The 12929-nt window shown below is 36.6% G+C and overlaps 2 protein-coding genes across 3 annotated transcripts; both read right to left on the reverse strand.

The window, feature by feature from the left end:
• Nucleotides 1–2692: 2692 nt before the first annotated feature.
• On the reverse strand, nucleotides 2693–6108 carry LOC105109503 (diiron containing four-helix bundle family ferritin protein, putative (Protein of unknown function DUF455)). Its single transcript, XM_011004232.1, has 7 exons — nucleotides 5642–6108; nucleotides 4786–5027; nucleotides 4613–4709; nucleotides 3854–4037; nucleotides 3660–3741; nucleotides 3405–3474; nucleotides 2693–3306 (listed from the first exon to the last, which is right to left on the reverse strand). Exons 1-7 carry the CDS (start codon nucleotides 6044–6046, stop codon nucleotides 3235–3237), a joined length of 1152 nt encoding a protein of 383 aa, XP_011002534.1. The 5' UTR covers nucleotides 6047–6108; the 3' UTR covers nucleotides 2693–3234.
• Nucleotides 6109–7188: 1080 nt separating this feature from the next.
• GTE4 (global transcription factor group E4) lies at nucleotides 7189–12619 on the reverse strand. Of its 2 annotated transcripts, none has more exons than XM_011004233.1 (5): nucleotides 10168–12619; nucleotides 10032–10077; nucleotides 9824–9937; nucleotides 9642–9712; nucleotides 7189–7602 (listed from the first exon to the last, which is right to left on the reverse strand). In XM_011004233.1, exons 1-4 carry the CDS (start codon nucleotides 12097–12099, stop codon nucleotides 9663–9665), a joined length of 2142 nt encoding a protein of 713 aa, XP_011002535.1. In that variant the 5' UTR covers nucleotides 12100–12619; the 3' UTR covers nucleotides 7189–7602; nucleotides 9642–9662. The 2 variants fall into 2 exon arrangements, with proteins under 2 accessions (XP_011002535.1, XP_011002536.1); XM_011004234.1 differs by having other exon boundaries at nucleotides 9639–9712.
• Nucleotides 12620–12929: the final 310 nt, after the last annotated feature.

The raw sequence follows: 12929 nt of genomic DNA on the forward strand, positions 1-12929 counted from the left end.
ACCCGGATGACCCGGCCAAACCCGGATGAGACCCAAGTTTATTTATTTTTTTATTCTCATGCCTGAAACGACGTCGTTTTGGCCTTTTACAATTAAAAAGCCAAAACAACAAAAGCAGAGAGACAAATTATGAATGCATTACAGAGAAGAAATGAGAAGAAGACCTAATTAATTTCAAGAATTTGTCAAACCCGTTTCACTCTCAGTCGCAAAGAAGAGCAGATGAGTAGAAGAATCTTCAATCCTTGATCGTCGTTTCAAGTTTGAGCATAAGGTTAGCAAAGATTTTAATTGTTTTTTTCTTCTTTAGCCTTTCGCTATCCTCTGTTTCATCTTCTTCCCTCTGTTGAAATTGCAGGAGAGCATAACAGTGGTATCGATTCTTCCCTCCGTTTAGTCTGCTGACCCATCGGTTCTTCCCTCTGTTCTCTCCATTGACCCATCGATTATTCCCTTTGTTCCCTCTACTGACCCATCGGTTCTTCCCACCGATTGACCCATCGGTTTTTCCAACAGGTATGTATCTCTGCTCTTTTATTTTTCTGTTCGATTGACCCAGCAAGAATATATGTTCTTCCCACCGTATTGTGATCCTTTATTATTTACTGGTTCTTTTAGTTCATTTTCGACAGTATTATCATTTAGGGTTAACACTGGCTTTTCTAGATATTGAGGTGGGAGGAACTGATCAAAAACAATGAAAAATCGATGATAAGAATCTAAAACAATGAAAAATTCTGAAGTAGAGTTTCAAAAAAAATTAGCAAAAAACAGCAGCTTAATTGTAATCGATAGCAGGGGATTTCTATTCATACTGGTATACTGGAATCGTTGTGTCAACTTCATTGATTATTGATAGAACAGGTTGTGCAATGCCAGGGGAAACTATGACTGTCGGTTTATAAGTATATTTAACATTTTCAAACTATAGAACCATAATATAAGGTTTAAGCCATGAAAAGAAATATTTGATGCTTTTCAGTCAAATAGGTATCTAACAATTTGTGCATGCTTTTAAAATGATTGACATTTCTGCCTTGTTCCTCCGTGATATGAAAAAAAAATTGGCAGTAGCATGAAATCAGAATTTTGTTATAGAAATGAATTAAAACTTTAGTTTTGGTAGTAGTTAGTAATCTAGTTGAAAGAATTTTCTAGTGATATCTTATAAATTATGTCAGGTATTTAAAATGTCTTCACATGATGGTAGTACTCCAAGTAGTGATCCTTCAACGGCCCAATCATCTCAACCTTCAATTTCCATGTCAAGTGGTAGTAGAGGAAGAACATATTTGACATGGGGTCACTGTAGAGAAGCTCCTGAACTTAGTGTTGGATGTAAAAAAACTAAATTAGTATGTTTATATTGTGCTAAAGTATTTGCGGGTGGTGGCATTAATCGATTTAAGCAACATTTAGCTTATTCTTTTCTAATTATATTTTAGATATTTATTTAATTCAAATTTTATCAGTCATCAATTTAACACACAATTTAAAACAATTTTTTTATGTTATTAAGATATAATTATTACATTCAAAGTTTATTAAATCAATCTTTTTTTGTATAACTAATCTATAATTTTAGGGTTTATGAAATCCTTGTTTATTTTATTTTTCCATCATCCTCATGAATTCTTATTTTTGCAATCAACGATTATACCTTTAAATTTCTAAGAATAAAATTAAAAATTTAAGAATCAAATTGAAAGTTTGGAAGAAGAAGACTAAATACATGTGGCCTCCCTTCCAATTGTTGGTTTTCTCTCCTATTATATAGTAGATATGAATGATAACTTGATGGATATCAATCTAAATTAGTAATGGATAAAATATGATTATTGTGAAACATAACCAAAACCTGACTTAAAATACATACATACATACATACATACATATATATATGTATATATATATATATATGTAGATGTATGTATTTATCTATATATATATATATATATATATGTAGATGTATGTATGTATGTATGTAGATGTATATATGCATGCATACATTGTAAATTTATAATTAGTTAGATGTTTTATATAGATATTTTTTGGGTTAACCCGGGTCAACCCATCTGACCCGTGAGTACACATGTGGCCTCCCTTCCAATTTCTCTCCTATGATATAGTAGATTTGAATGATAACTTGATGGATATCCATCTAAATTCAGGTCAATAACCCGATCACTGGATCAGGTCAATGACCGGGTCAGGTTTTAAAACTATGCTTCTATATGTTTAATTAAAACCTATCTCGAATAAAATATGAATATTGTGAAATATATATATATATACATGTCAAAATGAATATAGGTCTTCTATATGTTTAATTAAAACCTATCTCGTGGATACCGTTGCCATTCCAGTCGAAGTGCTTTAATGCCTTTCATCTTCAAAATAAGCCCCATTTTAATGTGTCCCCCACTAGCTGAAGCCCTTCCACGAACGAATGAGGATTGCATGTGATCCAACAACAAAAACAATGTTTAATGACTTCTTTTGAGATGCCCAATGCTCGGCCAGCCACTATCAACACTTCTTTTGATGATGATATAAACATAATTGGAACAACAGCCGAATCACCTGTTGCAGGCCTTGTGGCTAGTCATTTGTGCTCTTCTAGATGGGTCTCCACAGCTTGATTCCAAAATAAAATCCTTTGTGAATAATAAAACAACTAGTGCTTGTTAACTAAACCTGAAAGATGCTTTCAGAAAGCTTAATCTATATAATTATATAAAAATCATCCATTCATCCATGGATCCAGCAGAATCAGAAAGACTGATATCATAGCCTATTCTGCTCCACAGCCACCCAATCCAAATGTCATCAAGAGGGATTTCAATTGTTACAGCTATTTTCTGAGAACTGATCAAGAAAGAAACTACAGAAGTTCTAATCTATACAAATTCAATAGTCAGAAAGGAAAATTCACACATATACATGATAGAAAGAAAGACAATATGATGAAAAGAGCACTTCTAAAACTATAAGCTCCAGAAAGGGCCAACATTGGCAGTTACCAGGAGTTGCCAGCTTTCAAAAGGCAAGACAAGATGACCCTGAACTAATTCAGAGTGACATGTCTTCGAGTTATATCACTATAGCTACTGGCTGAGTGGTATATGAAACTTCAAATCAATTTGTCACCCAACCATCTGATAAGAATTTTAGGATTTTCAACCTAAGCTGCCTATGCCCTGCGTGTTATCCAGTTGGCTTATTCAAACTGCGTTATCCAGTTGGCTTATTCAAACTTGCATTTTTAGTCTCCATGGCAATGATAGAAGCAAGTCTTCCGTAAACCTGTAATGTGAACCACCACTTAGTATATTTGCTCCTAACATTGTACACATGTATGTCAACTCTCCTGGGGAGCGAGGAAGAGAATCTAAATCTCATACCACAGAAAGCTTCTCGATGGTATCTGGTTTTGTAACCTTGTCTTGTTTATTTGTGGATGATTTGTCATACCTGCACAGCAGAGGTAATGCAAGAATCAAGTTAACAACAGCTTTTCTTTGGGTGCTCAGTTAAAAGAAGATTGATTTGCTGTTAGATTGTCAAGGAAGATAGGTCAATGGATCATACATTAAGTATTAAAATACATCACATTTTGAATTCCAAGCAAGCAATAACTGAGATACAGTTTTTCTCACCAGTCACGGGGAATCCCAGCTTCATCTCTAGCTGAATAATTAAAGGGCCCTTTCAACTCCACGTTGTACTCCCTTAACAAATCTGCCCAATGTGGCAAAAAATATTTGCAAATAAATACTTGCATGGCATATATGGAACTAAAGACATATGAACAAGTGGCTATCAAAGATAAACATTAAAAGGTCTGCTAAACCTTTAAAAGTGGAGCAAGGGGCACGACCCATTTTCTGACAGACTGAGACAAACCAGTAGACCCCAACGGCTACATGAGCAACTTCCTCATCAGCAATGCTAGCCACTATTTTAGATGTTTTATTGTCTCCAAAGCCAACTAGTTTTTGCACTAGCCTTGGCCCAGCATCAAGTCCTCTAGCCTCCTATATCCATGGTATTAGAAGAACAAAGAAAAAAAAAATCTCTTTAAATAGAAATGGAAAACTGTGTTATGTACAATCTATCCATGATTGAAGTTTCATTACGTTTAAGAGTTCTATGGGCATATCAAAAGTAAGAATCATCCTTTAACCAGCACTTGCACACAACATAACTTCGCTGGGAGAACTGAAATGGCAGGCAGAAGTAACAAGGACTTCACAAGACACATACCACTTGTCTGAGGGTAAAAATTCTGTCACTTACCTATCTGGCAACAAATATCTAAATGTATTAAATGGAAATTGAAATATAAAGTGAGGTGACTGCAGAAATCTCTACCATTCATCTAAACACAATGATTTCATAGAACATATTATCTTAGTAATCATATGCCAGCATGCATGTTTGCTTGTCATGAACATGTTAGTAGCTTCTTGGATAGCAAAACCTTGAATGGGAAACCAAAGGAAAATTGAAAAAATGGCATATGCAGAGCCATACAAATCACCGTGCAAGCATGTTTTAACACCCACTGGATCAATGAGGTCTAGATAATGTATTCAGAGCAAAACATTACCTGCACTAGGGGGATCACAGCCAAACGGGCAGCAACATCATTGGATGATTTTTCACACTCCCTCCAAAGCAAATTATGAGCAGGCATATCTCCATATCTAATGACAAGGAAATTAATACTACTTGGTACAACAATAAAGAAGTGATAATACTCAGAACAATGAATTAACCGACCTGAAACCCAGCTCGTCAAGTCTCTGAGAGCACCAAGCAAAATGACGACTCTCATCATCAGCGACATGTGCAAAGTCAGCAAAGAATCCTTCCTCCAAAATCTCGCTAAAAGGCGAAAATCGAACAACAGTATCCCACGCCAAATCAATTGCGTTTAGCTCCACATGTGCAAGATTATGAAGCATGTAAGCATTAAGAGGCATGCCTGAATCTTTAGGAGCTGGAATTTCCTTTGGGGAAACCTGGAAATGAGCACATGAATCCAACGACCAATTCAACAACTGAAGCAATTAGTTTTCCTATAAACAGTTAGCAATTTCAATCAACCAATAATAGTCAAATCACTAAATCATCAACTCCCTACCCAAATTACTTTAAGAACAGACATGGGTAATGGCATTTTCTTTTGTTAGAAAAACAAGCTAATGACATTTTTAAAAAGGAAAAGGGACAAAATCTACAACTAGCATAAACGAAAGTGAGGTCCTGAAACGTCCAATTTTGAATGAAACTGAAAGCAACAAATCCCACTGACATGAACTACACACTGTGAAAGCAATACCTGCACTGAGGCACCATAAAAAATCTCCACTTCCTGATACTAGAAAATAGTTCAATGGAACAACTGCAAGTAAGCGATATATAAACCATACAAGCACAAACTCATAAACACTTGATCAAATGTCCATTGCAGTGGCATTGATAATTCACAAAAAAAAAACCCATAAATCACCTTGGCGAAGAACATCACAAAACATAACAACAAACACAAAAGAACCAAACTTCAATAAGCAATACAAGCTTTTAGAGACACCCATTAAAGAATAAAGTTCAAAAAGCCAATAAGAAAACAAACCAATTCAGGTTTAGGAGGCCTCGCAGGTCTTGAAGGAGGGTCATATACCCCAATAGGAAGCTTCTCATTGCGCCACTTAGAGAAAGCCAAATGGGAAAGCTTGGATTTTGAGAGAGGGTCGCTAGTAGAGAGAACAAGAGCACCAAGTTCTGCGAGAGAAGAAGCAGAGTCCAACAACGAAGTGCCAGAGGTGTCAATTGAAGAGGGAGTTGTTTGTGGGCCATTTGGTCCCCAAAACCTGTTTTTGTTCAATGGGCTTTCTCTCCATGATTGCAGACCAGACCATGGTGAAAAATCTAAAGAAGAAGAAGAGAAAGGTTTGGTTTTGAGGAAATAAGGTGTGAGATTGGATGAGCATCTTGTAAAAGTTGGAAAGAGCATGAGTTTGAGGGGATGAATTTGCATTCTTGAATTTGCATTTACCTTAACTAGTTTCTGGTGACTGGTCTATACTGTTTTCAGCTTTCGTGCTTGTTTGGTATCGTTGATGTTTTTAAAAGATATTTTTCACTTATAAATATATTAATTTTTTTTTATTTTAACATTTAATTTATCAAAATAAAATAAAAATTAAAAAATAAATCAATGTCATGTTTTTTCTGTATAAAAACTTTTTTACAAGACACGTAAAGTTAAAAGTAGAAGCTCTCGCGAGTTCTTAGTTTTCTAAATTAAAATATTTTTTGATATTGTTATTTAATTGTATTTAAAATAAAAAAACTTACCCTCAAATTATTTTTTCTATTTTTAATTATTTTAATGTGCAATATAAAAAATAAAAAATATTATTTTAATATATTTTTAAATATAAAAAAACTTTAAGAGCAAATTTCACTGCACACCTTAAGATTTTATAACAATGAATTTTTTATTTATTTTATGTGACTGTAATTTTAAATTTAATATAATATATAAATCTTTATTTTATAATTCATGAATGATTTATATGACCTTAACGTTTAAATTTAAATTCTATTTTATAGTTTTATAATTTAAAAATAGAAATGTATTTTGGTTTTTAAATTTATATTTTATTTTTTAAAAATGATTTTAAAAAATAAAAGAAGAAATCTGGATGAGGTTGGGCACTCAACGAATGACAAAAAACCCCTTCTCCCAATCCAATCAAAGCAGCTACATTATAGATTAATAGTGGTAATAAATTTAAATATTTTGAATTAGAGATGAAAGGAGAAAAATCCAGCTCAAGCTCAACAGCACATTGCCACCCTAACCATGAGTTCTTTTTTCCCTTCACCTTTTCAGTTTTTTCAAGGCATTTTACAACAAATAAAATACCCCATTTACATGCAATGGATCCAAGGGACTGCTATATGTTGCAACATTGATAATACAAAGATCCTTGCTTAAAATTATTTTTATGCATTTTTTATTTTTTAATAATATTTCTGAAAAAAAACTTCAACAACATTGACATTCATAAGAAATAATATTATACAAAAAGTAAAACTCAGTGGATATGGCTGTTGTTGGGTTTAGTGTTCATATGGAGCCCCATAATCTGTGCCAAGACCACAAACCAGCAATCTCCAGAAAAAATTATTTCTTAAGAAGTAATTATAACTTCATGAGTTTGAATTACAGACTATCTATTCTACAGCACCAAAGAATCCTGAATCTGCTAACACAAAATCAACGGCAAGGTAGCTAGAACTAAAATGACTAGTAGTTAGCCATGTACACATGGAGGAAAACAAACCACTGTATCTATATCATAACCACATTCTAGGGAGTATTATACAAATGCAAGAGCAGACAGATAAGCCACATGAAGAAACCAGTTCCCACAAGAGAGACAAACTACACTTTGCACTGGCAGGAGAATCCGTAGCCTCGAGAATTTTACTGTACACCAAAGGCAGATTCCTCATGAGAATCCAAATCCAGAATGCATTGTCCACCAACTTTGGAGATAGCCATCTACCCTAAACTTCTGAGATCTGTCACGGAAAAAGGAAAGGTGATATGAGCAAGGAGTACCACTACTATTTAACAAACGTAGACATTGCCAATCACAACCTAAGAAATACTTCTCATCAGCTATAGCTAATGCAGAATAGAGAGGAACATCTTGCGTAAAACCATGACAGCAAGACAACGCTTCAACTGTTTACAAAACATTTATTTGCATGCCCCTGCAAGAATAGACAATCCACAAAAACTAATGCTATCTGCATGCAAGCATCCTTTAAAATTACAGTTTCATTTTTACTAATCTAGAAAGCACAGATAAGCATTTCTTCCATAAGTTTAATAGGAAAAAAATAAAACAGATGGCAAAATACAACCGGAAAACAACTCTAAGAATAACCAGGCTTCACCAACTAGCCCACAATTTAGCATGTTTCTTAAGACAGTCATGCTTTGCCGTATTGTATAGCAAGGTTCCCATGACAGACCTTGAAACTAGTCCTAAGACAATTGAAATCTAGACTTGTTGGTGGCTGTGACTGCACCTAATCTGCACCATAGTTAACATCACAGCTATTATTGCATGCAACCCAGTATAGTGCACACTTGAGAACAAAACACGTGCACTTATGGGATGCTATACATGAGAATCATGGAGGGTAACTTTTATCCGTGAAAGAAATCACCACATTCAGAAAAATGAAGAAAACAATAGAGGCTGGTTATTAATTGTACAGGTAAAATCGACATGAGTTTCCTATAATAACATGTGCACATGTTGTAAAGGTCAAAGAGAACAGGTTTTTGAGAACATGTAATTTCATCTCAACATCTTTATTGTGCAAATAACACAAACACAAAAAAAGGCCTCCAACACCATAACAAACAAACTGCCCTTTTTTATACGTTTTAGAAAATGTCTTCTTCCATTACATCATCATTTAGGAATTAGTTGTGCATACAGGAAAACAAAAAAGAAGTGATTGAGTGGAAGACCCTATAAATATAATCCAACTTCAGAACCAACATAGTGATTAATTAACTTTCAGAGATGGCAATGGTGCATATGTGGTTCAGACAGAGAGGATGGTCCAAGAAAATGTCACTGGCTGGGAAAGATGAAAATATAAATTTTAACACCAGAAATGGAGTTCAAAAAACAAAACAAAAGGTTTGTACATGATCAACAAGCCTAAAATGCTCTGATATATATATATATATATGCATTTCAAATATTATCCAAATGTAACTAGAATCAGAAACCATTTGAAATATGTCATAATAGCTGTAATCAACCAACAATCCATCACATAAAACATTTTAAATTCATTGATGATTAACTATCTCCTCCCATCCAAATTGTCATGGTGTGCACCAATTTATACAGTGCAGGCTTTCTACCAATTGAGAAACCAATTTCTAATGCTAGGTCATTACATTAGCCAGCTGATCTTAGAGCAGATTCTGAACCCATTTTCTGCTCCCAAGCTCTGAATTCCCAAGTCATATTCTTTTTCCCTCACTAATCCATACCCAGCCTATAAGGTATTCATACCAGTGCGCGGTACCATCAAGTAACTATCAGAATTCAGAACCAACCCACCAATAACCAAGCCAACATCATCCACATAACTAAACAGGACCTTAAGCAATATCACCAAACAACACTCTTACTAGAGCAATCACATTCTTGCTATATAAGAGGCACTGTACAAGGGCAATCAGATACCACGTTTTAACATGCATAAAATTATATTTTCGTTTTTTCACTAGAAAATCACAAATAAAGAGTGTTGTCCTAAACATCCTGCAAATCCTAAGCAAACATGCATTCTTTTCAACAACAATGATCAAGCTTTTAGTATCTCTATTGCTACTAAATGGTGGGTAGCACTTGCAGTCCGGACAGCAGACAAGCACTGATATGACAATGTGGTGACATTGATGAGCAGCAGAGCATACCATATTATAATCAACAAACAGGAAGAAACACAGGAAAGTGCACAAGTTATCTACAAATAAAAGTCACATAAACATTTCATGCAAACCCAGGAGAATATGCAACCACCTGAACTACTTGAGTACTCAATTAGTTCCCTACATCAGATCCAGACGCTGAGGAGCTGTCACTGTCAGAATCTGCAATAATCATGCAGATAAAGAAAAATAAATGAGTTCACCAAACATCAGACCAAATGTATAATACATAACAACGACAGAAGTTGCAAAATTAGAAATGTGAAGCAGTACCACTTGATGAAGATCCAGAATCACTGCTGGAACTGCTTGAACTACTAGACCTACTTCCATTGTCTCCCAGTTTCTCCACGTGATTAGGTGACAAAGTGGAGACATTCCTTTCATCTGCCAGCAGAAGAAACAATCTTTCAAATAACCAATACAACTAAACTATAGGGTAACCAAAACGAAATTAAGACTCGTAATCAGAAAACTTTACCTGCTTTTGTTTCTTTTGATGCCTCCACCACAACTGGTGCTGAGACCTGCAACCAAATATCAGTAGAAATTTAGCAACCACAAATTCCTTTTAGAAAAGTACACTTAATGCTGAGAAATTTGGTCAAAGGCTTTACCTTCTGCTGCACATTCAACTGAGAATCTGCTCTAGCTTGAATGGCAAGCTCAGCTTTTCTCTTATTCTTGCTCAAACTCTTCTTATAGTTGGTGACGAACCTATCCAGCTCCCACAGAGTCTCCACATCAACACTATCAATATCCACTTCAATTTCATCATCATGTTGGGAGAGTGCTGAACTCCTCTTCTTTATTATCTGTACAATGTTGTCCAGTTTCTCTGAAGGTAGGCTCTGGAGGTTTGCACTAAGCTTCTGTTTCTCATCATAAGTCATGTCTCTCTTGTTTGGATCCTTTGCCTTGGGCTTCCTTGGAACAGGGGTTCTACCAGAAGGTGTAGTGGTAATGGGTTTGGGTCTCGTATCAATAATAGGATATGTCATTGATTCTGATCTATCCAAAATCCTCCACATATCAAGAGGAGGTGGTACAAATGGAGGAGCCTTTCTTGATGTAGGTGTAGGAATGCCCACATCATAACTGGAAGCAAACCTCATCTCATGATCATAATCCGACTTTATAACAGCCCACTTAGTCTCAAATATATCCAATAACTGCTCTGCCATTACGTGAACATCTTGTCCTTTCGGGTTATACTTCATAGCATTGTGAAATGTAAGTCTCACATCCTCTGCAAACTCTTCCGGGGACTTGTACCAATTCTTGGTCAGCCTGGACTTCACTGTGCCCAAGTCCATTGGATGCTTGATAATGGTAAAGTAATCATGCAAACCAAGACCCTTCACATCAACAGGTGTATTAAACACCCAACCATGCTTATGCTTCATCAGTTTGTCAAGCAAAGCACTGCAATTCTTGAACATCTTAGTGCCTGTCCCAAACCCAAACCCTGATTCCCCTGCCCCTTGCTTCTTCCCATTCAATTTCGACTTCTTATTACTCTCAGCTGGTGGAAACTTGTCTTTTGCAAGCAAAAACTCTGAATTTCTGTAGAACTGATTTGCTTTTGGTGTCCTCTTCTCTTTCTCCACAAACTCACCCATGCCCTGGCTATTCTCCAGAACAGATATACTGAGCTGATTCAAAGGCCTAGACTGCCTAGGAGTAGGAGTAAGAATAGGAGTTGTGCTCTCACGGGGAACACCCACTGATCCCACTTCTGAATTAACCCTCCTCAATCTTCTATCCACCCCATCATTTACCAGCACCACCCGTGAATGATTCAGCCTAACAGCACTGAGCTGCAATTCTTTCGCCTCAATTTTCTTCACCAAACTCCTCACCAATTCCAGCTCACTCTCCAACTTCTTTCTGAGCTCCCTCTTCTCCTGCTTCGACCGCGATAACAAGTCCACCTTCACCCTATTATCCATCCCTTCCTTCAGCAGCACCCCATTCCCCACATGCAGCTCCCTCTCCACAACTTGCTCTCTCACACTGGGAACCACCTCCTGAACTTCCTGCCTATTTAGTCTGGTAGAATCATCTGAAACTACAACTGAGTGAGAAACAGGCTGTTGCACTTGCTGGGCAGTATATGTGTCTTCAATTGCTACAGGTTCTGATTCTCGCACTTCAACCAAGTCCTTCTCGTAGTTCTCCTTGTCATTTGTTTCATTCCCAGTTGCAGTTTCATTAGCTGCAGTGGAGGTGGTTTTAGTTGCGGCTGCGGTTTCAGTTGCAACAGCAGAGGCGATGGTTAGAGCAGTCGCAGTTTCAGTTGTGGCAGTTGCAGTGGTTGTTGTGGTGTTGATGTTATTTTCACCAGCGGCTTCTGTGGTAGTGGTGGTTATATTTGTGTTACTGTTGTTATCAGTGGTGGTGGTGGTGGTGACAACGGTGTTGATGAGGCTGTTCTTTTTGGGTCCCTTAAAGGCTTTTCGGGTATAAACCTTATTCTCTGCATACCTTTGTTTCTCCCTAACTTCTCCTCCATTTCCTCCTTCTCCTACTACACTCTCAGAAGCCATACATGTACCACCTCAAAACCCTAACTTTCCCCTTCAAAACAGTAATTTCCTCTCAATCCCGTTTTCAAAACCCTAATTTCCTCAAAATTCCCCTAAACCCCCAAAAATTAGGGTTTCCAATATAACCACAACCCCAGAGAAAAATCCTAATTTCACTCCCAAATCAACCCAAACACAGACATAGAAATTCAATTAGGGGGAAAAAAAGCGTAGAAACCACAATAAATTAGGGTAAAGCACGAACCTTTATCGAATCTTTCACGATCTAAAAACCTATACATACAGAATCATGTATCTACACATCGCCAAACACACACAGTGTAAAAGGTAGAGATTTATTGAGAGAGAAAGAAAGAGACGGTTAGGGTTTCGAGCTCTAATTTTGTGGAGATCTTCGATTCCGTTTGCCTTTCGCTTTCTCTCTCTAAAACTTCAAAAAAAATGAGCACGGGACTTTCTCTCTCTAAAAAATGTTTCTCTCTCTAGAACTCGTCACCTTACTTTACTAATCCTTTATCTTACAGGTGTACGGTGCGTGTGCGTTCGTGTATTTAAGTGTCGTGCTAGTGTAAGTATCCTAGCAACTTTCGAGAAACTTAGACCCACTAGGTATATAATACGTGTTACGCACGCTCCAATAAAATAGGGGAGGATCGGTGCGTGGGGTGGATGCGAGAGTGGGAATATTTGAGAGGTTAGTGGCGCGGAGTTTTGATTCTAGAAATTTGAAGGGTTCGCTCACGTAGGGTGCAGTGCGTGAGATATAACCTCTGGTTTTGGGTGGGAGTGGAAGGGGTTTAGTGGTCGGCAGGGATTTGCACGCGCCAGAA

Source organism: Populus euphratica, unplaced genomic scaffold, assembly GCF_000495115.2.
Source record: "Populus euphratica unplaced genomic scaffold, PopEup_1.0 scaffold219.1, whole genome shotgun sequence".
NCBI classification, from domain to species: domain Eukaryota; kingdom Viridiplantae; phylum Streptophyta; class Magnoliopsida; order Malpighiales; family Salicaceae; genus Populus; species Populus euphratica.

Bases quoted from the DNA above. Each gene is read 5' to 3' on its own strand.
- GTE4 (XM_011004233.1), bottom strand. From the start codon at position 12,099: ATGGCTTCTGAGAGTGTAGTAGGAGAAGGAGGAAATGGAGGAGAAGTT. The intron at 9,938-10,031 runs GTAAAGTTTTCT...TTCTGCTGGCAG, and splicing joins ATCAAAAGAAACAAAAGCAG to ATGAAAGGAATGTCTCCACT. The intron at 9,713-9,823 runs GTACTGCTTCAC...TGATTATTGCAG, and splicing joins TTCTGGATCTTCATCAAGTG to ATTCTGACAGTGACAGCTCC.
- LOC105109503 (XM_011004232.1), bottom strand. From the start codon at position 6,046: ATGCAAATTCATCCCCTCAAACTCATGCTCTTTCCAACTTTTACAAGA. The intron at 4,710-4,785 runs GTCGGTTAATTC...CCTTGTCATTAG, and splicing joins CTTGACGAGCTGGGTTTCAG to ATATGGAGATATGCCTGCTC. The intron at 3,475-3,659 runs GTGAGAAAAACT...TCTGCTGTGCAG, and splicing joins GCTGGGATTCCCCGTGACTG to GTATGACAAATCATCCACAA.